Here is a 27,076-nt window from a genome sequence, read left to right on the forward strand (position 1 = left end):
TTCAGTGAGAGAAAACAACATTTAAAAATATAAACTAATAAAAAACCTGTAGTAATATAAAATCTGCCAAAGAGACATTTAAGAGAGTACAAAAACAGAACAATATAAAACTTATTTGATAGAGTCATCTCTCTGTACTTTTTTTACTTTTACAAAAATATCTAAGTTTAGGTAGAAGTCTAACTTCTATAATCTTTCTTCATGCAATGTTGATGGATTTTTAATCTTTATAAACTTTTAACAAAGTTTTTTCTTCCAGTAGTTTACAATAAGGATTTATTGCAGTACTTTAAAACCGTTTAAATAAAAGGTACTTTTTTAAAAAATTAAAATGTATACATTCAATGAAAGGAATATACTGAAAACATATATACTCTGCACTCGAATAAAAGACACAGAATCCATTCTTATATTTGAAGCTCTTTGCCTTTTTAAAAGTATTCCAGTGGAAGATAAAAAATAATTTATAAAAATAATCCTCATTTTTCAAGATAGGTTCACAGTTACTAATGATAATCTGTTAATCAATGTGTAGTTAACTAAATGGATTCAGATCAAATTAATTACATAATTGTCAAATTCAGGGCACCAGTACAGCATAGGAGGAGCAACTTTTAATATACTTTGAGGATTTGTCTCTCTTTGAGGTATTTCTGGTACCTCAAAACTTCTGTTATTTATATTACCCCATTAACCTGAAAAAATCTATGTTATAAAGAAAGTGTGATATGTTATCCAAAAAATGTTGAAAAAAACTTTTATTTGCATCATTTAATACTTACTGGGCTGGATTTTCCCAGTATTCAAGTACTTGATGGTTTTCCACAACTTGATTTTTGAATTAACTCTTTCAGAGAATGAATCAAAACTGAAAAATTTGTGAATGAGATATATTCTTATGTATCTCCTTGGTTCTGATATCTTTGTATATAAAAGCATCAGGTTAATAATTTCTTATTATTATTAATGGAACAAACACGTTACCAATTTATTTCATGATATATTTATATTCTGTTTATCTTATAATTTTGAAGTCAATTTATTTTATTTATAATTTGCTGCTTTAAAAACACAAGGCAGCACTGTGGTTAATGAATGTTTCTAACAATCTAAAGTTCATTTGGATATACCTACTTTGTAAAAACATACAAATCCTCATTAATAAAGAAAAAAATTCAGGAAAGTTTCCACTATTTTATTCAATGCAACAGAAAAAGCAAATCTCAGAAACTATTTCTATCTTGAATGGTCTGCAGAAGTGGTATATGTTACAAAAGAATAATGTCTATGACATTTCCCTGCCTTAATTATTCAAGATAATTGCTCATACCTTAGGATCCCCATGGTGAAAATGTATGAATCTGTACTTCCAAGGCTAAAAGTAATGAAATATTAATGCAGTGAAGAGGCTTAGAAGTTTTCCAGGCCAGTTATTGCCACTATTTTGGGGCAGTGATGCCTCCGCTTTCTTTTCAATTTGATCTTATGTAATACACACTAAGTAAATATTTACTGAGTCAAATTTGAAGTGGAAATGTAAAATGTAAGATGGTTACAGATCAAAAAATAAATAATAAGGGAAGTTGTTTACTGGACTTCCATGATATGCTACTTCACAAATGCTAATTACCTCGATTATAATTCCTCTGTAGAGACCCTGCAGTCTCTCAGCTGGATGTAAGACTACTCTCATTTAGCCGCTTCAGTCTGCTAGTGGGGAAACTGATTCCAAGTTTTGCAAGGACTACAGTTTCTCCCAATTCATTTGGCAAAGCCAGAGTAGAAGTAAGTCACCTGACTGCAAAATTAACATCCCACTCATCTTCGATTGCCCTTGTCCTGTGCGTTTTGGCATTACATTAGGGTCTCCCTGCCATGCTCTGCTGGTTGCCAATGACTTGGACTCTACTTGCTTAGATGAAAAGGTGGAAGTTTCCCTAGTTCATAGAAATAGCTAAGTCTGAGCTTTCTTAGCTTTGTCTCTTATCGTACATTGACAGTCTAACTAGAAAGAATCTGCACACGAAAAGCGAAGTAGGCCTTAAAATTTGCCTTATGAGTATTTGAGGAATGTTCAGGTGGCAAAAATAAACACTTATACAAATATGAACAAAGTATTTCTTAATAATTAGATCAAAGGACCTAGGAAAGATGGTAGAGCATAAATAATTGATTGACAATAAAATCTGTTTATGTCTATATCTATGAAATAGAGTACCTGTGACTGTCTCAGAAGTGGAAAGATTTTTAAGTGCCTGGGATGTGTTAGTAAGTTAAATGTTGATCATTGTGAGGACATTATTCCCTTTTTTTCTCCTGAAAAACTACTCCATTTGTTCCTGTTTCTTACAATTTTTTGTCTGTTTTGCTTCCTTCGATCTTGCTATTGAGTTCTGCTTTTGGACCAATGATGCTTCTGCAGAGGCAAAACCTCAGGGACTGCTCTAGCCCCTCTCACACTTTATTCTTCCCATTGTAACTGAGTTTGCAAAGGGAAGAAATCCCACACATTGTGGACTCGCCGGGAAGACCCGGGAAAGAGCAATTAAACATGCAGAAGCAAATCACTAGGATTGTAAATTACCTGGAAGGGACCTGTGGGCAATGACAATGTTCACTGTATTATCAAAACATCTAGCTTGTTTCTCCAGGAAAGAATGAGCTAGCAGGCATAATCTTTAAAATGAAGATAAGGTGCCCTGCTGTAAACTCTCTAATTTCTAGTTTGATAATTTTCAATCTACTTCTTTCAGCACAAAATGAAGCTATTCAACATCTCCCTTCGATTTTTTGTCGATGCTCAATTTTGTGAGAGGGTAACGAGACAAACTGTGAGAATGATAAACAGAATAGCAGATCTTCAGAACCAAAGAAAACACCATCACTACCCTTTGACAGAGATGTAGGCATGGATATGAGAGCAGATTTGTTCTTGTCTAAATATCTGAAGAACAAAAGTTGGGGACAGTGTGGGGTGATTACAAGGAAAGAAGTCACACCTAGCATGTAAGTTTTCTGCCAATGAAAAGAGCTGTAGCACTGTAGCATGGTCGCACTGCAGCACTGTCGTCCCATTTTTTCATCGATTAGCTCAAGTGGGCACCGGTAACGTCTCCATTGTGAGACTTGTTACTGTTTTTGGCATATCGAATATGATACAGGTAGCGTGCCAGGCTCTGCTGTGCAAGTGGGATACTCTCAGTAACTTGCCAGACTCTCCAAGAAGGACAGAGGATTCTAACCCTGGTCAGATGCATGCAAGGCAATTGCCCTACCCATTGTGCTATTGCTCCAGCCCATGAAAAGGGCTATGTATTATAAACCAGTGAAATTCCTGTCATAAGGAATTTAATGGAAATAGAGAAGTGTGTATGAGTGAAAAACTTAGGGCCAGATATGATTTATCGGTCCTTCTGAGTTCTAAGTATTTGTAGTAATGAATGCATGAGATAATTTGATGATACCTATTAGTTTGTTTGTTGTTGTATTTTTATGGTTGTGAGATATTTTTTAAAGAGCTTTAGTTTTAATTGAGTAAGAATATCCATTTGTTTTTTCAGTTTCAAGTAACTTCATAAGAAATAGAAAGAAAACTGCTATGTAATGACATCTTTATTAACGCATCCTACAGAACATGACTCCTTCTAGTCTGTCTGTCAACATCACAATAATTTCTATTCTCATACTTCTTTGTCCACAACTAAAGTCATAAGCATGCTAAACCACGTTTCACTCTGAAACCAAACCTGCTCAGAACAGAAACCTTACAGAGATACTCAGATTCTACTTCTAAATCAAATAGGTTTTAATATATGGATTTATTTGTTCCATATTTCCCCTACCTTGTACAGCACTTTTGTTTATGAAATCCCCTTTTCAATTTTTGCCCCTGTCTATACTATTTATGAACTGCCTAGAAACTTGGCAAAAAGTATAATACCTAGAAATGTTCATTGATTCTATTTTCTCAAAGGATCAGAATCTTGGCTAGAGAGACAGTTCGATGGAATGGAGAATATGATTTGCATGCTGGAGGCAGGTTCAATACCCTGTTCCCAATTTTCAATTGGCTGTAGCTCCACAGGACCACTGTGTGTGGTCAGAGAGAGAGAGAGAGAAAGACAGACAGAAAGACACACACAGAGAAGAGAAAGGATCATAATTCTGTCCCGTTGTATTGGATCCTAATAAATCATTGCATTATCATCCACAGAAATATCTACTTCTGTCTTCTTAAGTCTTTAGTGTTAATTATCCTCTAAGATGCTAAAAGCTACATGTTTTCCTACTATTTTTTAATTTTTTTTATTAATGGATTACCGTGAGGTACAGTTACAGACTTACAAACTTTCGTGTTTGCGTTTCAGTCATACAATGATCGAGTACCCATCCCTCCACCAGTGCCCATTCTCCACCACCAATGACCCCAGTATCCCTCCCACCACCTCTCTCCCCTCACCCCATCTCCGTGCCAGGGCATTCCCATTTGTTCTCTCTTTCCCTTTGGGTGTTGTAGTTTGCACTAGAGGCATTGAGTGGCCATTGTGATTGATCTATAGTCTACATTCAACATGCATCTCCCAACCTGAGCTGGTCCTCCAAATACCCTTTAGTTGGTGTTCCCTTCTCTATCTCAGCTGCCTTTTCCCCTACCATTTTAGGCTGGATTCAACATCTGCACATGTATGTTCATTTCTACACTGTTTACAATAGCCAAAATATAGCTATTGCAATATAAAGTAACCCAAGAATAGTAAAGAAAAGGACCAGGAGGTTTACTCCATGGCTTTCCTACTGTTTTGATAATGCATTCTACCTGCCTTTGTACAACTCTAAAGCAGATATTGCTGTACTTCCATTTGTTTATCTTTGCTGCCACTTCATGGTCAGTGCTGTTTCATCCTTAAAGATGATTTTAGCTTCAATGTCATGGAGAGTTCTGCCTACATTTTCCTCTACGTACCTTATAGATTCATGTCTGATATTGAGGTCTTTAATCCACTTTGATCTGACTTTTGTGCCTGCATTAGACAGAGGTCAGAGTTCATGTTTTTTGCTTCCTCCAAAAAGAAATACGAATGGCCAAAAGGCACATGAAAAAATGCTCCACATTTCTAGTCATCAGGGAGATGCAAATCAAAACAACAATGAGATCATCTCACACCACAGAGACTGGCACACATTCAAAAGAACAAAAGCAACCAGTGCTGGCGTGGATGTGGGGAAAAATGGATGCTCTTTCACTGTTGGTGGGAATGCCAACAGGTCCAGCTTATCTGGAAAATAATATGGACAGTCCTTCAAAAACTAGAAATTAAGCTTCCATGTGACCCCATAATATCAATTCTGGGAATATATCCTGAGAATGCAAAAGAGCACAGTAGAAATGACATCTGTACCTATATGTTTATTGCATCATTGTTCACAATAGCCAAAATCTGAAAACAACCCAAGTGCCCTATAACAGGTGACTGGTTAAAGAAACTTTAGTACATCTACACAATGGGATACTATGCAGCTGTTAGGAGAGATGAAGTCATGAAATTTGCTTATAAATGGATAGACATGGAGAGTATCATGCTAAGTGAAATGAGTCAGAAAGAGAGGGACAGACATGGAAGGACTGCACTCATTTGTGGAGTATAGAATAACATCACATGAGGCTGACACCCAAGGACAGTAGATACAAGTGCCAGGGGGATTACCCCATAGTTGGAAGCCTGCTTCATGATCGGAGGAGCAAAGGCAGATGGAATAGAGAAGGGATCACTAAGAAAATGATGGCTGGAGGAATTAATCGGGATGGGAGATGCATGCCGAAAGTAGATAATGGATCAAACATGAGAACCTCTCATTGTCTATATTGCAAGCCATAATGCCCCAAAGTAGAAAAAGAATGTGGGGAATATTATCTGCCATGGTGGCAGGGGGAGGGTGGGAAAGGGGGAAGTATACAGGGGATATTGGTGGTGGGGAATGTGCACTGGTGGAGGGATTGTTGTCTAATCATTGTGTGATTATAACCCAAACATGATAGCTTGTGACTATCTCACAGTGATTCAAAAATTTAAAAAAATAAATAAATTTTAAAAATAATAAAGCAGATATTGCATTTATCTTCAAAGGACATTCATAAACATTTTTGCGCTAACAGTTGGAAAAAACTGGAATAAACTTGGGAAAATAATAATAATAATAATAATTAAACTTTTGGGGTCAGGAAATAGAGTGGTTTGGATACATGCCTAGCATGTGCCCTACCTGGTCTGATTCCAAGTGAGATTCAGTACTCTGAGAATAATCTAGAGTAACCTTGGAGACATCCCAGAAGCACCAGGTGAAGGTTCCCTGAAGCCCAGCAGAGCAGATGTGTATCCCAGGCATTCCAGGCCTGAGCAGCGTCACGATCTTGAGTGCTTGCACTGAACCTCTCATTGAGTTGTCCAAGAATCACTGGCAGAACCTCTTGACCTCCTGAGTTCCACTTGAGAGGTGACCCCAAAAATAATTTTTGCCTTTTACATTTTTTAATCTAATTTGAGTTTTTTCTTCATTATTATAATTAAAACATATTTCTTTTTTTTAGGTTTTTTTTAATTAGTTTATTTTTAATTAGAGAGTCATCGTGAGGGTACAGTTACAGATCCATACATCTTTGTGCTCATGCTTCCCCCATACAAAGTTCAATAACCCATCCCTTCACCAGTGCCCATTCTCCACCACCCGTAAACCCAACATCCCTCCCCCCCTCCCCAGACCCATCTCCCCCCACCCCACCCTGCCACTATGGCAGGGAATTCCCTTTTGTTCTCTCTCTCTGATTAGGTGTTGTGGTTTGCAATAGAGGTGTTGAGTGGCCATTGTGTTCAGTCTCTAGTCTGTATTTGGCCCGCCTCACCCTTCCCCCACATGACCTCCAACCACATTTTACTTGGTGATCCCTTCCCTGAGTTACCCAGAATGAGAGACCAGCCTCCAAGCCATGGAAACAATCTCCTGGTACTTATTTCTACTATTCTTGGGCGTTAGTCTTATAGTCTATTATTCTATATTCCACAGATGAGTGCAATCTTTCTATGTCTGTCTCTCTCTTTCTGACTCATTTCACTTAGCATGATACTTTCCATGTTGATCCACTTATATGCAAACGTCATGACCTCATTTTTTCTAACAGCTGCATAGTATTCCATTGTATAGATGTGCCAGAGTTTCTTCAGATTCTGGCTATTGTAAACAGTGCTGCGGTGAACATATAAGTGCATATGTCACTTCGACTATACTTTTTGGCTTTTCTGGGATATATTCCCAGCAGTGGTATTGCTGGGTCAAATGGGAGCTCAACCTCTAGTTTTTTGAGAATTGTCCATACTGTTTTCCAAAAGGGCTGAACTAGCCGGCATTCCCACCAGCAGTGTAGAAGGGTCCCTTTCTCCCCACATCCTCTCCAACAGCGGTTGCTTTTGTTCTTTTGGATGTGTGCTAGTCTCTGTGGTGTGAGGTGGTATCTCATGGTTGTTTTGATCTGCATCTCTCTGACGACTAGTGATGTAGAGCACTTTTTCATGTGCCTTTTGGCCATTCATATCTCTTCCTTGGGAAAGTTTCTGTTCATTTCTTCGCCCCATTTTTTGATGGGGTTGGATGTTTTCTTCTTGTAGAGTTCAACCAGTGCTTTATATACCATTGATATCAACCCCTTATCTGATGGGTATTGTGTAAATATCCTTTCCCATTCTGTAGATAGTCTTTGTATTCTGGTCACTGTATCTTTTGCGGTGCAGAAGCTTTTTAGTTTAATGTAGTCCCATTTGTTGATCTCTGTTTTTACTAGATTGCTTAGTTCCATGTCATCTTTGAAGATACCTTTATCTTCAATATCCTGGAGGGTTTTGCCGACCTTGTCTTCAATGTACCTTATGGTTTGTGGTCTGATGTTGAGGTCTTTAATCCATTTTGATCTGACTTTTGTGCATGGTGTCAGGTCGAGTTCTAAGCCCATTTTTTTGCATGTGATTGTCCAGTTGTGCCAGCACCATTTGTTAAAGAGACTTTCCTTGCTCCACTTCACATCTCTTGCTCCTTTATCAAAGATTAGATGATCATACATTTGAGGTTGTGTGTGGGGATATTCCACCCTGTTCCATTGGTCTGTAGCTCTGCCTTTGTTCCAGTACCATGCTGTTTTAATTGTTACTGCTTTGTAGTAGAGTTTAAGGTTGGGGAGGGTGATGCCTCCCATCATCTTTTTCCCAAGAATTGTTTTAGCTATCCGTGGGCGTTTATTGTTCCATATAAATTTCAGGATTGCTTGCTCCGCTTCTTTGAAGAATGCCATGGGTATCCCTATAGGGATCGCGTTAAATCTGTATAATGCTTTTGGGAGTATTGCCATTTTGACAATGTTTATTCTCCCTATCCATGAGCAGGGGATATGTTTCCATTTCCTCATGTCCTCTTTTATTTCATGGAGTAGAGTTATATAGTTAAAACATATTTCTTAGGGTTGTTGATTCCAAAGAAGTGAGATATACACAAGGAGGGGTTTTATAGACAGAAATACCCAATGAAATAAATAAAAGAAGTTTTTAGCTTTTGATTTTACCTTTTACCAAAGAATCTTTCTGTTCTAATATAAAACCCTTGAAAGTTTTGCAAGAATATCTCACATAATACCTAATAACCAAATTATAAGTCAAGAATCTCTTTTTGAAATCCAATTGCCAAATAATCATTTTTATTTTATTGAGTCTATTCTTACATATTTCATGAGTGTTTTCGTGTTTTAATTTTGTGCTAAAAATTGCAAATTGCAAAACAGTTCACTTCTCAAATTAACTCAAAAGGTGCAGTGAGAACAGCATCAGCAAACACAAGGACCATCACTACTTTAGCTAGTAACAAAAGCAGCCTCCAGTTGCAAGTATCAGGCTTCACATTAGTTCAGATTATGCTGACAGGGCTATCTTTACCATCTACAAAAGGGAATATCAGACCACGGTAGTACATACTTCCAATATCCAAAAATAAAGGTAAAGTAAATTCAAATCCTAGCTCTGCTTATTTTTTTCTCCATAAACTTCAACAAGTTCCTTACTTGTCAGTCAGTTCTCATTTCCTCATCTATTAAACAAAGTAATATCAAATAGCCCCAAAGACTTATTGTGATATTCGAACATGATAACTCATGTGAACTGCCGAGAAACTTTATAGAGTGCTATACATACTTGCTATTACTATTATATTAATGTTATTAACAATCAAGTGTTAAAATAGGACAGTATTTTCTCATTGGTACCATACAGAACATTGGTTTTTATCCTTTTTATATCTGTGGTTCATCACTAGTCAGACCGGCATTTAAAACAGTGATCTAAATATTTCTTCTATCCCAGGTTTTAGGTGATTTCATTTTGACCCTCTATTCACGAACGATATAGGTGCCTTGAAATAAAGCACTATAGATGCTTGCAAAGCTTTGTTTATTTATAACTGACCCTGACACAGTTCTCAGAGAACTCCACAGGACTGTCAGACACACACTTTTTATATTACCTTTTCTGTTTTGAGTTGTCTTTTTCTTGCCAAAGAGGTAACTTGTTATAGTTGAGATCATTCAAACTAGCTGTGTAGTAGAGAAGGGCATGACTCTTTCCAGTCATTCTTACAAGAAGAAATTTGGAAATACAAACAAGGATGGAGTCATTGCTTTCAGTAAGCTGACACTTCGGGCAGAATTCTAAATGAACATCAAATCCCACTCACCTTTCCTGCTTTCCTCACTCCAGGGAACAACTGACACCTTGCCCTCTCCTGATAAGTTCCTCACTAGTTAGCCACACATTTTGCAAGTGAACATTAATATTAATGAATATCCAGGTTTAAGAATCATTTCTTGTACTGCTTCTATAGATATTTTAATATTATAATTGGGTGGCCCCTGCTAATTTATCGTAAAACAAATTTATTATAGTTGCAAGCCTTTATTTTCAAATATAGTTAAGATTTTTGTCCAGTATCAGAAATCAGAGGAAATTAGAAGATCTACATCTCAGTAGGTTAATCCTAAACTGTGACTCAGCTCAAAACTTTAATTAAATCATTGAAACTACTCTGCTAAGCTGTTTCTATCTCTATTCTCTGGATAATCTCTTTGCACTTTTCTTCTTTAATAGAACAAGCATTGAGATCCTGTTAGTAATCAATAAATCTCAGTAGATTTTTCTATCCTAATTGAACACTCAGGCACAACTTTGAGAAAGGAGTGGGGGGTGGGGAATGATAACAAATTCGCCATTCCAGAAAGAAAAGGCAGCAAATGAGACTTCTGAAATCTATTTGAAGAAAGAGACATTGGTTTGGTACAATTTGCTTTTCCTTGTAGTTCAAGGACAAGAACTAATGTTGCCAGTGACAAGAGAAATGACAGTCATAGGAAGGAAGTCTACTTCCTTCCTCTTTATCCTTGAAAGACCTTGGGGGTAGAGTGGGGCGGGTTAGGGAGGCTAGGACTGGTCAAGTCTTCTATGAGAACTGACACAGTACGAACCTTTCATCTCACCAGCTCCATGCGGCAATCATCAGATTTCATCTGAGGCCCACTGATATATATGGTGTGGGAATTACTCTACCACACAATTTCTCAAGGAGTCATTAAACTTGAGCTATAGTAAGTGATAGCTTTTCACAGAAAAGGAAAAATAGTTCTAACTTCCACCCAGGTTCCTTTCTCTTCCAGCTCATCACCTACCTCTACAGAAGATAATTTCAGGTAGAATAAAATATTGAAGCAGGATATGTCTATTTATGTAATGCGGCGGGGGCAGGGGGGACGTGAGTTTTGCACTCAAGATAGAATTTGGGCTACTCCCTAGTGGAGTCAAGTCACATCCCAAGTAGCAACACAGCAAATCCTCAAGAGAATAAATGTGCTGCATAAAGTTAAAGATAAAAATTACGCATCTTAAAAGAAAACATGTCATTGGACCCCACCCACTTGATTTAAGGGAAAATAGCCTTTTACTCTTTCAAGTTAATTTTTATACCACTTTCCCAAACTGTCCCCAAAAGTCTGTTCTTAGATTTCTCACTAAAAAAGGATTGTGTATGTTCTCTTTTGATATTCTTAACATGGTTTTGTTCTATCCTTGAGCCCTCTTCCCCCAGGAGGTACAGCTAATTATCTAGGTCTAGAGTTCTATGCCTAGATGGTTTTAAACTCCACAGGTGGGTTCTATATTTTAAATGTCTTCATGCTTTTGTTATGGTTTGGGTCCGAGACAGAATCTTTCCCAACTCACGTTTACATGGCTCACCCTCCCTGTCTACAATAGAAAAACATGCTTATGGATTTCTGAGTTTATAATTTGTTGTTTCCCCAGTATTTGTTTATAAACTTATCAGCACCCTATAGTGATAGTCACTAAAGCTCTTGGGAAAAAAATAATAAATGCACAAGGTAGTACAAGAGGTAGTACAAGACACTTGCCTTGCATGTGACTGACCTGGGTTTAATCCCCAGCACCTCATATGGTTCAATCCCTGAGCACAGAGGCAGGAGTCAGCCCTGAGTATTCTGGGATTTTGCTCCAAAAATCAAAAGAGAATACAAGAAAAAGAAGTATGTGTTATTAAATGGTATGTGTCGAGCAAGTTCTTGAGATAGTCAAGACAAAAATTTAGCAGCAAATTCCAGAGGTTGGAAATTCTGCAAGATATGGGGAAATAGAAGTCAGTCTGGTTTAGTCTTCATATACATTGATAGATAGATAGATAGATAGATAGATAGATAGATAGATAGATAGAAGATACAGATAAGACACAGTAATCATAGTAATTAATGTAGTGGACTCTGGGACTTGAGCTAAGACACGTGCTGTACCAGACTTCTTCCATCTCAGTAATATATTATTTATTAAATTTCATGCTATAAAATTATAAATAGCTTCTGTGACATCTCTTGCTATTTATGATTGGGGGAAATTTTGGGGCCAACTACCAGGAAATTTCCACTGATGGACAACAGCGCAGAGGTCAAAGAGCAGGGTGCTAACCTCCTTGAGTATCTCCTAGACCCTGCGTGTAGTCTATTAAAATTCCAATCAAGCAAGGTAAAATGGAAACTATACAAAGATAAGATTCCAGGACAACAATATACTTAAATGAATCAGAAACATAAATAGAATCCGACAGCAACTGAACTGAAATGCGACTTTAAGCAAAGCTCTTAGGGAAGTAGGGAAATAAGTAATTGGTGCTCTTTGTGTTCCTGGAGTGAGCAGATACCATTGGGAAGCACTGACAAGTGACAGGGACAAATGGAGACATTACTGGTGCCCGCTCGAGCAAATTGAAGATCAAGGGCTGACAAGTGATACAAGTAATGCAAGGGAAATAAGTAGAGAGAAGTGATTTGGCACACTATTACCAAAATAATTCAACTCTTCTGGAACCTTGCAAACAATGCTGTACTGATTATTTCTATCTCTTATTCTATGTGAAACATGTCCAGTTATATGGATGACTAGTCCTTCAGGTGTGGAAAGCTGTTGGGATAGAACAGAGATTCAAAATACTACACATGACTAATAAGAAGAAAATAATAAACTATATAATCACTGACAGAGCCTGGCAGCCTACCCGTGGCATATTCGATATCCCCAAAATGGTAACAAGTCTCACAATGGAAATGTTACTGGTGCCCGCTTTAGCCAATCGACGGGATGACAGTGATAAAGTGATACAGTGATATAATCGCTACTGTTGAGAGAAACAAATTTATAAGCGACAATGTGGCTATCAAATACTTCCAAATTTGTATTAAAATACTCAAACACAGTGAAACACATTAGGAAGTGGTGCAGGATGAATAGGTTAAAAGTACAGTAAATAAAGAATGAGAAACACTTTCTGGCACTGATAAGGAAGGTGTACCTGAATGAAGCTATGTACTACCTATGCTGATTGTTTATTTGCTTTCTTTTTCACTTAAAGACAATAAATCACAAATTTTATTTATTAAGTAAAGGGGCCTTGGCTCAAATGCCGCAACTCTCCATCCTATCTGCCCTCTAATAGGGTTTTCTGTTTCTGTGTATTTCCTGTTGGTTTCCTCAGACTCAGATTAGTCCCAAAGAAGGCTGGCAAGTGTACAGCTCTGCCCAGGACCCAGACGGACGATGCATTTGTACTGTGGTTGCTCCAGAACAAAACCTGTGTTCCCGAGATGCCAAAAGCAGGCAGCTTCGCCAACTGCTGGAAAAGGTAAGTCCCGTAAGTCCCCAGTGCATGCTTTACTGAAATGTACCCTCCAAGAAGGAAATGAAAAGCAGATGCTAGTGAGAATGTGAGGAAGGTTCATCCAAATATTTGTCTGACTTCTGTTTGTTTGTTTGTTTGCTTGTTTGTGGGTCACACCAAGCAATGCACAGGGGTTACTCCTGGCTCTGCATTCAGAAATTATACCTGGCGATGCTCAGGGGACCATATGGGATGTTGGAAATCAAAACCTGGGTTAGCCGTGTACAAGACAAATGCCCTACCCAGTGTACTATTGCTGCAATCCCTTGTCTGACTTCTGAAGCATTTTTTCCTTATTTCCTGAAGGTGTTATCTCATACTGGTCGTTGAATCATTCTGCTTATATGACTTCTTCCTTTATCCCCCAAACATTGCCTTACTAATTAAGGCTATCTTATATGTTAATATCAAGTCATTCTCCTTTTATAAATGAGGGGGAGAAGGAAAAAGGGCAAAATTCTTAAACTAAAGGTCAAAATTTAGCTTCAATTCTCAGGATTACTTTCTTTAAATTCATCTCTTTGGTTCCCATTAACAACTTTACAAGGAAGTAAAAATAATAGTATGCAATATGCAAGCTCGACAGATAATGAATAACTTAGTATTTGTCATCATTCCCTAAGTCATTCTTTTGAACATTAAGCGCTTCAATTTTATTCAATAGTGTTCTCAACATATAATTTGCTTAAGCCAGATCGTTAACAATCAAATGCAGACTGCCCTTGATTTATTCTCTTGTACAGATAAAAGTCAGCTCATGAAAGGTTATTTATGTTTAGTTTTGGGAGAACAGAAAACAGTGAATGGTTCTTTCAGTGATTCTTATTCAGACTTTCACTGCCATGGCTCTGAATATAGTAGGACAGCTGTGGTGGACAGAATAATGAAAGCACAACATGTTTGAATTTGAAGTATTATCAGGGATATTAAGATAAATTAGGCTTTTAAAGAATTTCACTCTCAAAAATTTATTCTGTGAAATATTATTTCCATGATCATCCAGGCAATTATGGCATTGACTAGATACTTTTTATGAAAAATAAAGAGAAACCAGAAGAGAAAAAGCATTGAATATATTAATACATGCAATTCCAATTTATGCAATGGCAGTCCTTGCCACAATAACTTTCTTTCATTACATATAACAAAAACATTTCCTCAGAGTATATTATTCACAATTCTATTGATGTTCCAAGATTTTAAGATTGTAGTCCATGTTTTTACATAAAGAATAATCTGTTTATCCTCTCTTTGTCCTCAGAACTATCATCATATGTTGGACTTTTATCTTTTTAAATGATAAAATCTTATGTTTCCAATGATATTTATTCCTCAGGCAAAAATGCATATCATTTTCATTTCAGTTAATGATAGTAATATCCATTCTATAAATTTTGACACATGAATTATGAATTATCATAAATATTTTTCCATTTTGATTTTATTTATTTAGATTAAAAATTAAATATAGACTTTAATGTTGGTTTACTATCAGCAAATTAATTAAATTGATTAAAATATTCAGTCTTAATACAATTTTTCCTTTTATCAAATTCTGTTTCTGCTTGAACTTCTAACTTTCTGCCTCAATCTTCTTTTGTATGCAGAAGTATTTTTTCTACATTAGCTATGAAAATCTTTTCTCACATAACATAATCTTATTTGTATTACTATTTTTCAGTCTATTCAAGTATATACCCAGACATTAAAAGCAATGAGTGATCTGTGGAATATAGAATAATAGACTATAAGACTAACGCCCAAGAATAGTAGAAATAAGTACCAGGAGATTGTTTCCATGGCTTGGAGGCTGGTCTCTCATTCTGGGTAACTCAGGGAAGGGACCACCAAGTAAAATGTGGTTGGAGGTCATGTGGGGGAAGGGTGAGGCGGGCCAAATACAGACTAGAGACTGAACACAATGGCCACTCAACACCTCTATTGCAAACCACAACACCTAATCAGAGAGAGAGAACAAAAGGGAATTCCCTGCCATAGTGGCAGGGTGGGGTGGGGGGAGATGGGTCTGGGGAGGGGGGGAGGGATGTTGGGTTTACTGGTGGTGGAGAATGGGCACTGGTGAAGGGATGGGTTATCGAATTTTGTATGGGGGAAACATGAGCACAAAGATGTATGGATCTGTAACTTACCCTCACGATGACTCTCTAATTAAAAATAAACTAATAAAAAATATTTAAAAAAATAAAAAAAAATAAAAGCAATGAGTGAGAATAAATGAGGTATGAATGTAAGGAAAAAGATAATATTGTCCACATGTTTACAGAAAAATGTATTCTAAAACTATAATAAAGAAAAGTTAGTGAAGGATGAATAGAATAAGCAAAAGTAGTACATACAAGGAAGCTTATTGAAGAGTATGTTTTGAAAATGATGTGACTTCTCTAATATACAATGATTAAAGTTTTGAGCTAATTCTAGGAAATCACACCTTTAAAATTTATTTTAAAAAAGTTCATTAGCACGTAACATATTTAATCATATAATAGGGGCTATTAATATTTTGATAATAGAAAACAAATGATAAGTATTTCCATTTATTATAATGTATAATACTATACATGTTGACATATAGTATTTATTACATTCAATCTTTACAGCAGATGCAGTTGTTTGCCCAAGTTAATATAAAAGTAAATTTGTTCTTTTTGAAGTTAGAAATCTTACTAATATCTTCCAACCAGAAAATTCTGGAGTTATACTATATCAATCTTGCAATTTCTCAAACCAGGCTAGCATCTTTTTTTCTTTTTTAATAATGTAGTAGTACTGCTATTTGTTCAGCCATTGATGAAGCTGATTGAATTGGGCATAAACTGCACATTACTTTTCTTTTTAATTGAATCACCGTGAGATAGTTACAAAGCTTTCACGTTTGAGATTCAGCCATACAATGATGCAACACCCATCCCTCCCCCAGTGCACATTTTCCACCACCCACATCCCAGTCCTCACCCTGCCTCTATGGCAAACAATTTCCCCAGTACTCTCTCTCTTATTTTGGGCATTATGTTTTGCTCGAAATTCCCCACCACCATTCAAGCCTACCTGCCAGGGGCAGAAGCTAGATAATTTATTTTTCATTGCTCATTTTGAATATCATGAGAGCTCACACAGCCGCAATTGTAAATATAAATTTCTAGATTGTAAGTGGTTGGGTCCAGAGACATCTCGGTATGGCACTAACCCACTTTGGGATTCAATTTGAAGTCTCTGGGCCAGGGCTGTTGGTGCACTAAAATGGTGCCTGGAGGCAAATTGTGGGCGTGACAGCCAGTCTACTGGGCTGGCAGGGACCCAGGGAGGGACAGCTCTGGTCCTCTGCTGCCTTGCGGCCTGTAGACTTAGTCCTGGAACCGAATGTCGAGTGGGAGGGAGCAGTGTGCTTGCTTGTGGAAGTTCTTGGTCGCTGGGATTCCATCTGGAGTGGGTGGGGACACTGCACCTGCTCCATCTGGGTGCCACAGTGATACTGGCCTGGTATGGGGCCCAGAGAGATCTCTGGCGCTGTGGTGTCTTCTAGGTCTTGCTGCTATGATTCTGGGCCGAGGCTGTTGGTGGGCTAAGATGGTGTCCAGAATCAAATTGTGGGCATGACAGCCAGTCTGCTGGGTGGGTGGGGACTTGGGGAGGGACAACCCAGGTCCTCTACCACCATGCAGCCTGGAGATTTAGTCCTGGAGCCCACTTACGTGAGCCTTGCTTGTGGAAGCTGTTGGTCACCAGGATTCCATCTGGAGTAGGTGGGAGAACACAAGTGCTCCATCTGGGGTGCCCCAATGAAATGGTTCGGTTTGGGGCCCGGAGAGATCTCTGGCAGTGTGGCATCTTCTGGGACTTGCTGCTGTGTCTCTGGGCCAGGGCTGTTGGTGCACTAAGATACACATTACAAAATTGTCAGCAGATTATATCTTGGTGAGGACCATCCTGAGATAGTGGAGTCAGGCTCAGGGTGTGGCAGCGATTTTGGATTATGGAAGCAAGTGGCTGTGGGGGCCTCTGCTTGAGCAGGCACTGGCCAACCTGTCCCCCTCCAATTTACCCCGATCTGCTAGCCATGCATGGGTCCAAGCTTTTCTGTGACTTTGGATCTCTTTCAGATTACTGATGGGTCTCTGCAATAAGGCCAATAAATGAGTTTGTATAGCTGAGCCGGAGGTGGTTTGTGGGTGTGGCTCCCATATACCTAACTTTTGGCTGTTCAGTTTCTTGGTAAACTTGGCCCCAATTTGTTGGGATCTGGCCATAGGCACAGCAGCAATTTTGGGGTTTTAGGAAGCTTAAAGTCACCATCAGGCTGCTGATGCACTCACCCCGCAGGTATTAGTTTACCTGCTGGTGGCACCATATCCCCCACACTAGCATCTTAAAGAATGCTCTTGGTACTACCCACACTTAATTTAAGGATGTTATATTCACTGTATCACTGTATCACCATCATCCCATTGTTCATCGATTTGCTCGAGTGGGTGCCAGAAACATCTCCATTTTGTCCCTGTTTCATGCAAGTGTAGCCCGATGGCGTACTGGGGGCTCTTTCAGGGGCAGGGGATGGTTGTTACTGGTTTGGGCATATCGGGTATGCCACGGTTAGCTTGCCAGGCTTGCCATGAGATATACGTAAAAGACTAAAAGTCTATTTGCTACAAGAGAAATGTCACCCCGGTGCTGATCTGAAAGGCAGGTAGAGAGAAAACCTGTGCATTGGGGCTGCCGCGATAGTGCAGCGAGTTTGACTCCTGCCTGGCAGCGCCCACATGGGTTCTATCTACAGCTAGATATGCTCCCCTGAGCCAACCAGGAGTAATTCCTGGGCAAAGCCAGGAGTCACACCCTATGCACAGCGGGGTGTGGCAGGAAGTGAAGAAAGAGACAGGGGCTGGCTGCTTATTAAAGGAAAGGAAAAACCATAATCCCACAATCCCCACAATGCAGACCATGTTCTGATTAGAATGTCCCAAATTACAGAAAAAGAAAATCTGGGGTGGAAAGCACAAGTTTGGGGTATCAAATTTGCCTCATGCCACTCTGACTAGTGTGCCAGTCCAGTCAATTGACTCAAGCCTTTCACTGAGTCACCACACCTGGAGCTGACAGGCCTATGGCCAACAGAAGCCCAGCATGACCAGGGAAGGGGAGGCATGCTCAGCTGGGGCCCAGAAACCCAAGGGCGCAAAGCAGTCCACAAATGGGTGCAGTCATTCTGTGTCTGTCTGCTCTTTCTGACTGATTTCCCTTAGCATGATACTATGTTGATACACTTATATGCAAAGTTCATGACTTCATCTTTTCTAACAGCTGCATAGTATTCCATTGTGGAGATACACCAAGTTTCTTTAACCAGTCATCTGTTCTCGTGCACTTGGGTTTTTTCCAGATTCTTAGCCCAAATTTTCTCCAAACCTATTGGGGCATAGGAATTTCTATTCTCCCTAATCAACCCCACATTATTTAAGAGTGAAAATGTAAGTTAATTTGTGTTTATACAGAGACCCAGATAAATAAATTTTAAATCAGTTAAATCAGACAGAGATTTTTTTCAAATTTAAGAGAAAGTCTAAATACAGGGGCAGGAATAGAAAATCAGCTGTAGAACATCAGAGACAAGCAGATAAAGACAAATCAAAGTAAATAGTAAATATATCTGCCCTTATAGATCTAGTCTTGGGAATCTATTTTGTGACATCATCAGGGAACTGATGTCAGTGGGGAACTCAACAATGTAGGGTAGAGGAAAGCAAAGGAAAAGCAAAAATAAATGCAGAGCTGAGTTCTTTATAATCATACTGCTCATCTCCAGTCATTAACCCAAATGTAGATTTTTATCATTTTACGTGCTTATTTTAGGCATTTTACAATTGAATCTTTGCAAAAATTTTATGAGTGCACTTTCTCACAATGCAAAGTTGAAAATTAACTTGATAAGAAAAGTCTGATTTCAATTAAGAGAGATTTATTTAATATTCATGGAATCTCATTTTTCATAACTTTATAATTGTATTATTTTTGTACACAGAATATTTAGGAATATATTGTCATGGCCAATGATAAGTGTTTTGAAGACAAATGCTATATTCAATTGTATAGTTTCCTTAACATAAAATGGCTTTTCTGTATTTATACTTAGCCATAATGAAGTTGAAAATTATTTTGAAAGCATTGCACTTATCGAAGACATATTTTCCATGCTTCCAAAGCTTTCTCAGTAATTTTTGTGCTGCACTAAAAAGTTACAGGTCATTTTTATTTAATTTTTATCATTCTGACTCTACTTTTCTGACACTCTTTTGTGTTTTATTTTGTTTCATTTTGTTTTGCTTGGACCACACTCAGGTGTGCTTAGGGCTTATTCCTGGCTCTTAGCTCAGAAATCCTCCTGACAGTGCTGGGGGGACCATGCGTGGTGCTGGGGATTGACCCTGGGTCAGCCTATTTGCAATGAAGGCACCTTATCTGATGACAGTGATTTCTCTCTGAATACAGAATAAAGTAAACTTGAACTGAAATCCCAACACCACTTTTTTGGTACCCATACTTTCATGCCTAAATTTATTTAAATGCAGCATACAAATATAGAGATAGATTTACACATAATATATTTGCCAGAGCACACCTTTGTATAGTATGAATTTTGTTACATTCACCCACACTTTATTTGCCAACAGAAAACTAACATAAACAGTCTAATTTGTATTCTTCTGATCCTTCTACACTTTTCTCAACTGTTTTATTGCTTATACACTTCAATTTTGCCTATGAATTTACATGTGTGTGTATGCATGAAGTTTGATTTCGGATTAAAGGCTCAAATTATATTATGATCTTTACATTTGCTTCACTCACTTGTCTGGTTTCTCATAGAGATACTTTCGGGATTTGCACTGCTTCTCAATTTTTTAATATACATGGAGTCATAAGGTCCTTAATAAAACACATGATTAGATTAGAAGGCAGTTCTATATTTCCCACACACTTCCACGTGATATAAAAAGGTTGCTCTATTGACAAGATTTTGAATATCCAAGATACAGACACCAATATATTTTTATATAATTTCGTTTTCATTTAACTCTTCTACTCATTGAAGAGTTTTCCTGCCTTATAGGCTTCTAATTTTTTGGAGGTTTTAATAATTTTTCTGTTCTCATTTTTTATGGGTCATATGTTTTTCAACAAACCTAGCTTGGTTCCATTAGCTTAACATAAAACCATTGCCTCTTTACCAAATGCTCGATAGAGATGTGCCCTTCTCATGTCTTACATCACATGCTCAATGAGTTAGAGTGTGTGAAAACACTAAGCACTACTCATCCCGGTTAATTCAGTCTGATCCTTGGAAGTCCATCAGAAGTAATGAGTGTAATAGAATAAATAACGTCTAGATTTTTTAACTCCTTACCACCTTCCAAAATTGCCAATTACCCTAAATCTTCAATAAATCAGGGTTAAGATTTATAGAATCAACTTGTTTCAGTGTATCAGAGTATTATAAGCAATAAAAATTCTATGGTTAAGATTTGTGTGTGTGTGAGAAACACAATAGATTTTACTGAAACTTATTTAGAAAGATGTGAGGTGAGAGAAAGGGACAAGTGTGTGTTCAAGAAAGAACGTGGGCTTGAAAAGCAAGTCTGTTTAAGACACTTTATATATTAAATTCTTATATTTACTCAATAATTTCAATCTTAGAATGTCCATCTTATCAGTTTATGATTCAGTATAGCTATATCTTGAAGATTTTTAAAATGTTTTTCATAAAAGACCTTTTGAAATATGTTGTATGACAATGCATTTATGTATTTGGAATTTAAAGTTCTTTATGTTCATGTCATTTTAATAGTGATTAAATCCACATATGAACAGAAAATAATGTACAACCAATGCTTTTGTTTAACAGGTTCAAAACATGTCCCAGTCTATTGAAGTTTTAAACTTGAGAACACAGAGAGATTTCCAATATGTGCTAAAAATGGAAACCCAAATGAAAGGGCTGAAGGCCAAGTTTCGGCAGATTGAAGATGATCGGAAGACACTAATGACCAAGCATTTTCAGGTAGTTTTACTTCTACAATCTTGACAAGTAAAATAAGACATTGAGTGCAATGGACAGTCAGTGTGGCACTCAACTGGAAAAAACTATACTTGGCCCATACATTCAAGGTTAAAGACTCACCGGGGACATCAATCATTTATCCATTAAAAATTGACCATTAAGTGCACAGAAGACTTGCTATGAAAAAATATCTATCATCCTAGATGAAGCATCCAAGAGTTTTTGGTATTCCAGTAATCAAAAAAAAGGACACCCATAAGAAAAATAGTCATTTTTTATTATTATCTTATGTCCTGCTAGTAAGAGGATATATGCCAATTATATCTATCAAAAGAGATAATCATATCATTATTAATTGAATATAAAATGAGGATCATCTCATAAGTTGATACAAATAAAATCTCTTTTAGATTATAAGTTGCTTATTTGGTAATTACCACAAAACATTAAAAGTTGAGGAAATAGTGACTTCTATCTGTACTGTTATCAAGTATGTATGAATGCTTCATAGACTGAAATAACACTATGGTAATGTCACTGGGCTTCACTAAAAAGAAACGCTGGTTCACAGAAGCTTAGCACCTGGTTTGTAAAACGCATTGTGGTCTTATTCACAGAAGAGCCTCTGCATTCTGTAGAGTTAGGAAACTATAATCATTGCTAGTGGAAAGAGGAAAGCCTGAATGTGAACATTTGGTTAAACATCAAAAGAGCTTTTGTTCCCTTCTCCCCCACTCTCCCGCCCGTACACAATCATAAAGGGCAGGGAGACAATCCGGAACTTACAGCAGGGTATCTGCTTATCACATTATATAGTGGCAAAATTTGTTAATGTTTTTTGGCAAAATTATTTTGTGGTCCCAGCTCAGCACATATATAATTTGTTTAGCACATTATATTGTGGCAAAGTTATTTTATGGTTTTTTTTCAGTTTTCTTAACTGATGCTCAGAGACTAATATAGAGATATTTATAAAGTAAACTTGCACTGGTCCAATTTTAACGTTTTATTGGAGTGGATAGAAAGGAAGCAGGAAAAAGTGCTAAAGGACCAGAGAGATGATACAGCAGGTAATGTGCTTGCCTTGCAGGCTGCCAACCCTGTGCAACCTCCAGAATCACATATGGTCTCTCAAGTCCCACCAAGAGTGATCCTGAACACAAAGCCAGGAATAAGACCTGAGCACAAATGGATGTGGCCCGAAAACAACAATTAAGGGTTGAGGCTTTTCCAAGAGAAGGAGCTAAACAGATTCTCAGAAACCTTAAATTGAAGAGAGCACTAAGAAAAACCAGAAGGTCATGATATTAGAAAAATATATAAAGTATAGAAGATGTATAAATATATTTAGTGAATGGGTACGATGGATATGTCAGTATTGAGGCTTCAATCAATGAAGGAAACTAACAATGAGGTAAAATAAATAATGACTACATGTATAACACAACTGAACAACACACACACACAAAAATTGATTTTATTTTTTATCAGAGAAAGATCAGGGAAGAATGATAGGACATCAAACTTCAAAAAAGCAGTTTGAGAGTTTGGAGGTAGTGCCTGTAACTCACTCCCAAACCCCCAAACGCTAAATCACATGGAATGTCATAACTAAAAAATTTCCCGTGTTTATTTTCAATTTTTTTAACTGTATTCTCTATTGAGCAATAATGTGAGTCCGACGCTGAGCTTTTAAGGAGGTATGTAATGTTAATGTATGGTACACGGTGTCGTGAGCTTCCATGAAAGGAAGACAGACAGGAGGAAAGGAGCTCAGGGTTCCTGGCACAGAGCAAAACGTGATTCAAGCTCACTTGGACAATGTGATACCCAAAAGGAAGCCAGAGAGTGCCAAGGTTGGCAGGATTAGGATCACCTGGCACAGGCACTGATGGGAACCCCTAGAGAAGGACAGGAAACAAACAAAAAGGTTAAAAATAAAGAGGCCAAAGGTGGGGGCGGAGGGAATCCTCTTTGCCTGTAGTTTTATCAACTGGCACCTAACTACCAATAAGAAAAAAATTCTGGCAATACCAGATGAAATAATGATCATGGTTGGTTGTTTGTTTTCCATTTTCTGAGATTCTGAAATCTAAGTAGTTACTAACATGTAAATAGTCCAAATGACAGCATCATAATCTTCCTAAAAAATTATATAGTCAACACGTAGCTCCCAGAATTTTAAATGTAGCATATATTAGTCTATTTAAACCTCCTAACAATCCTCTAAGGTAGGCATTACTTTTATTTCCATCATTCAGATGGAAAAGAATCATGTACAAAGAGATTGAATAGTTTTCCCAGGGGCCACATAACTTGTATGTATTACAGTACAGCTACAAAATTAAACATCCAATGGCAATGTAGCATTACAGCAGTGTCTCTCAAAGTAGACTTGTAAGGATCTACTTTAATCTTAGTAGTCTTTTGTGTGTATGTAGACTGGATCCTGCTCTCTGAGTATCCAAAGTTTAAAAATCAGATATCAATAATAAGATTATGAGCTTTTGAGAAACACCAAATATGTAAGTACTTTTTTAAGTTTGGGGAAAAGCGCAACATAGTAATTCTGTCATTAAATTTGTCCTCTTTTCAATATCCCTAAAGTAGAATAAAAACTCTTCATTGTGATGATTGCTATAATATCCGGCAAATGGTGCTAACAGAAGTCTTCTCATTAAAATCCTGATGAAGCAATTGTCTCTTCCTTTAGGGATGCTGAAAGATGTTCAAATTAATAAGTTTATTTCAAAATGAGCTGAGCTCTGCAATTCTGTCTTTTAACTGATATTTATTAATCTTTTTCATTATGAGGACACTCCTTACCTTCCCACTAAACATGGACATATAGACAAATTTACAGCAAGTGGCAATTTCCCCCACAAGAAACATAAGCCCATAAATCAGGGCAGCAATGGGTTATCCTGCTATTTTAATGCACTTATAGTAATAACATCTTCTAAATGTAATTTAAAAATGCAATTTTCAGCTCCCTAAATTAGTTAGTGTAAAGCATGTTTCCTGACTGCGTCTATGGATTATTTTCTAATGATCATAACAGTGACAGCTTTTTCCATAAGTGACACAATTTTCAATAAAGTCCAACTAAACTGATACATAAAACATTTTCCTTGACCCCCACCATCACCACGTCAAAGGAGTAGAAGGAGAGATGACTTGTCTATCTAACTAAAGTAGCATTGCATCTCTGGCTTGATCCAGTGACGCTAGAAAGAAGAACACCACACTGCTAATATTTTTTTCTTCTCTAGATGAAAAAGTATGTTTGAGTTTCAAGTACCACTGAATGATTTTTTTTTTACTTCTCTGAGCACCTTTATCTCTCAAAGAGCTAATCACAACACCGGTGATCAAGTCGGCTGTATAGAAAGAGCTCTAAATTATCTATGCTAAAGAACATGGGATCAGAATATAAGTAATAACTCAAAATGTTAACATCAGCATACATTTTTGAGTTTTTGTGAAGCTTTGTTGCACTTACTGTTCATTGCTTTCCTAATGGCGCTCTGCTCGGATGGGAATGATTACCTGAGCACTTGGTATTTCCGAGTAGTAGGAAGTTGTCATTAGGGAAAGCTGTTTTAGGAACCAAATTGCCTGGATGTACCCCTATACTATAATCAATAAGTGAGTAATTAGATTTACCTAAAGAGTCTTAAGATATTTAACCTATTTGAAATAACAGTGCTAGATGGTTCCCACATTACATATATACATACATATATATATACACACACATTTATATATGCCTTAAGCAATTTTTCCCCTTTAGAAAATGGGAAAATTTAGAAAATTATATTGTTACCACATAACAATATAATATTTAAATCCATCATTCTTCTATAAGAATCTTTTGTAACTATGTTAACTGTCAATTTCTTTTATAAGAAAGTGGCATTTAGCCACTCAAAGTGTGGTTTTTGTATTGAAAAACTAAGTGGATGGACTGCTTAATGATGGTATGGCTGCGTACATTTTCACAAAATAACTAATTTCAACCACAAATCAATAAGGACCCATGTCTCTTTTAATAAAAATAAGTGTAATTTTCAAAAGAATGTAGCTGTGTAAGCTGTTGAAATCACTGTCATAAACAATGACTACTTTTCACAGGAGTTGAAAGAGAAGATGGATGAACTTCTACCCTTGATCCCTGTGTTGGAGCAATACAAAACAGATGCCAAGCTGATCACACAGTTCAAGGAGGAAATACGCAATCTTTCTGCTGTTCTCACAGGGATTCAGGAGGAAATAGGTGCTTATGACTATGAGGAACTACATCAAAGGGTGCTTAGTTTGGAAACCAGACTACGTGACTGCATGAAAAAGCTAAGTGAGTAGAACAGTTTCATTTGTCTATGATGCATTTTTAAGTAGTTTCAATGTAGACTGCATTCTACAATGTAGACATCTTTCAAAAAGTCCTGAGTACCTAATTATGAGGAAACCAGTGCCTGCTTTCTAAGTATAAAGTTCCTGAATGACCTAAGCAGTCCTGGACACTCAGTGTTATTGGATTAACAGTTGCAGGACTGTCTGAGCACCATTACTACCATTTGGTGACTTGAAATCAGCAGTTTGGCAAATAGTCAGTTCTATGGACTACAATACTGGAAATCTGTTTGATCATAATAAGATAGCATGGGATAGTTAATAGTTCCTAGGTGAGTGAGGTATTTTTTGGTTTTAGAGAAAACCAGAAGCTAGGAAAAAGGAAATTATTCCAAGACCAAATATGAATTAGCAATGATTATAGCAAATAAATTTTTTTTTACTTTTTTTTCATCACATCCAGCAATGTTCAGGGCTACTCCTGGCTTTGTACTCAGGAATTACTCCTGGTGGCGCCTGGGGGACCGTATAGAATGCCAGGATTCCATCCCAGGTTGATTGTGTGTGAAGCAACGCCCTACCTGCTATGCTATCACTCTGGCCCATGAAATTCTTTCTGTAGCATGCACAGTTTATTTCAGTTGCTCTTATTAAATGAATAAGTGAAGAGGAGGCTCAGTAGATACTGTTCAGAAAGAAGTCAAACATGTGACAACAGTGGTAAACTCTAATTCTTGATTCCTGAAATCTTATCTGCTCTGATCAAAAAATCTTTCATTGCATCCCTGATCTAACCATTCAACTGAAATTATTTTAGGATGAATTAGTCTGTAACTTAATGCAAAATAAAATAGTCATATAGAATGAAGAGTTGCAAGTCCATTTTGTAATAGTATTTTTCTTGCTGCTATGATATTACATGACATGTGACAGGAAGAGCAACTTAATGATCTTAGAAAATTGTTCCCTCATGCAAAGTGTACTGGAGCCAGAAAAAAAAATAAAACAAAACTTTTACAGGCAGTCTTCACTGCTTGTAAAAGTTTTTAAAACTTTTTTAAAACATTTTAAAAATAAATCAAATTTTAGTCTTAAAGTAAAATAACTTCAAAATCTTTTAAATGTATTTTGGTTGTTTGGGGAGATCATAGCTGGCAATGTTAAAGGTTTACTTCAAGTTCTGGCTCAGGATCATTGCTGGAGAGGCTGAGGGGACCTTATGGGTCACCAGGTTTAAATTTGGGGGTTGTTTGCATACAAGCAAAAATCCTACACACTTCTCCAGCCCCTTATTACTATAAACCTTAAACTATAGTTTTGTTATATTTTTTAAGGATTAAGATAGTTAATTCTTTG

At 37.2% G+C, this 27,076-nt stretch overlaps 1 protein-coding gene across 1 annotated transcript in view; it reads left to right on the forward strand.

Moving 5' to 3' along the window:
- The window catches only part of OLFM3 (olfactomedin 3), a 205,656-nt gene that overhangs the window by 159,010 nt on the left and 19,570 nt on the right, over positions 1-27,076 (forward strand). Inside the window, exons 2-4 of the mRNA XM_055146161.1 lie at positions 13,114-13,260; positions 21,212-21,367; positions 25,502-25,721. Of these exons, the coding sequence (XP_055002136.1) occupies positions 13,114-13,260; positions 21,212-21,367; positions 25,502-25,721 (523 nt within the window). The remainder of the gene's footprint in view (positions 1-13,113; positions 13,261-21,211; positions 21,368-25,501; positions 25,722-27,076) is intronic.

The sequence above is a fragment of the Sorex araneus genome, chromosome 8, assembly GCF_027595985.1.
Source record: "Sorex araneus isolate mSorAra2 chromosome 8, mSorAra2.pri, whole genome shotgun sequence".
In the NCBI taxonomy this organism is placed as follows: Eukaryota; Metazoa; Chordata; class Mammalia; order Eulipotyphla; family Soricidae; genus Sorex; species Sorex araneus.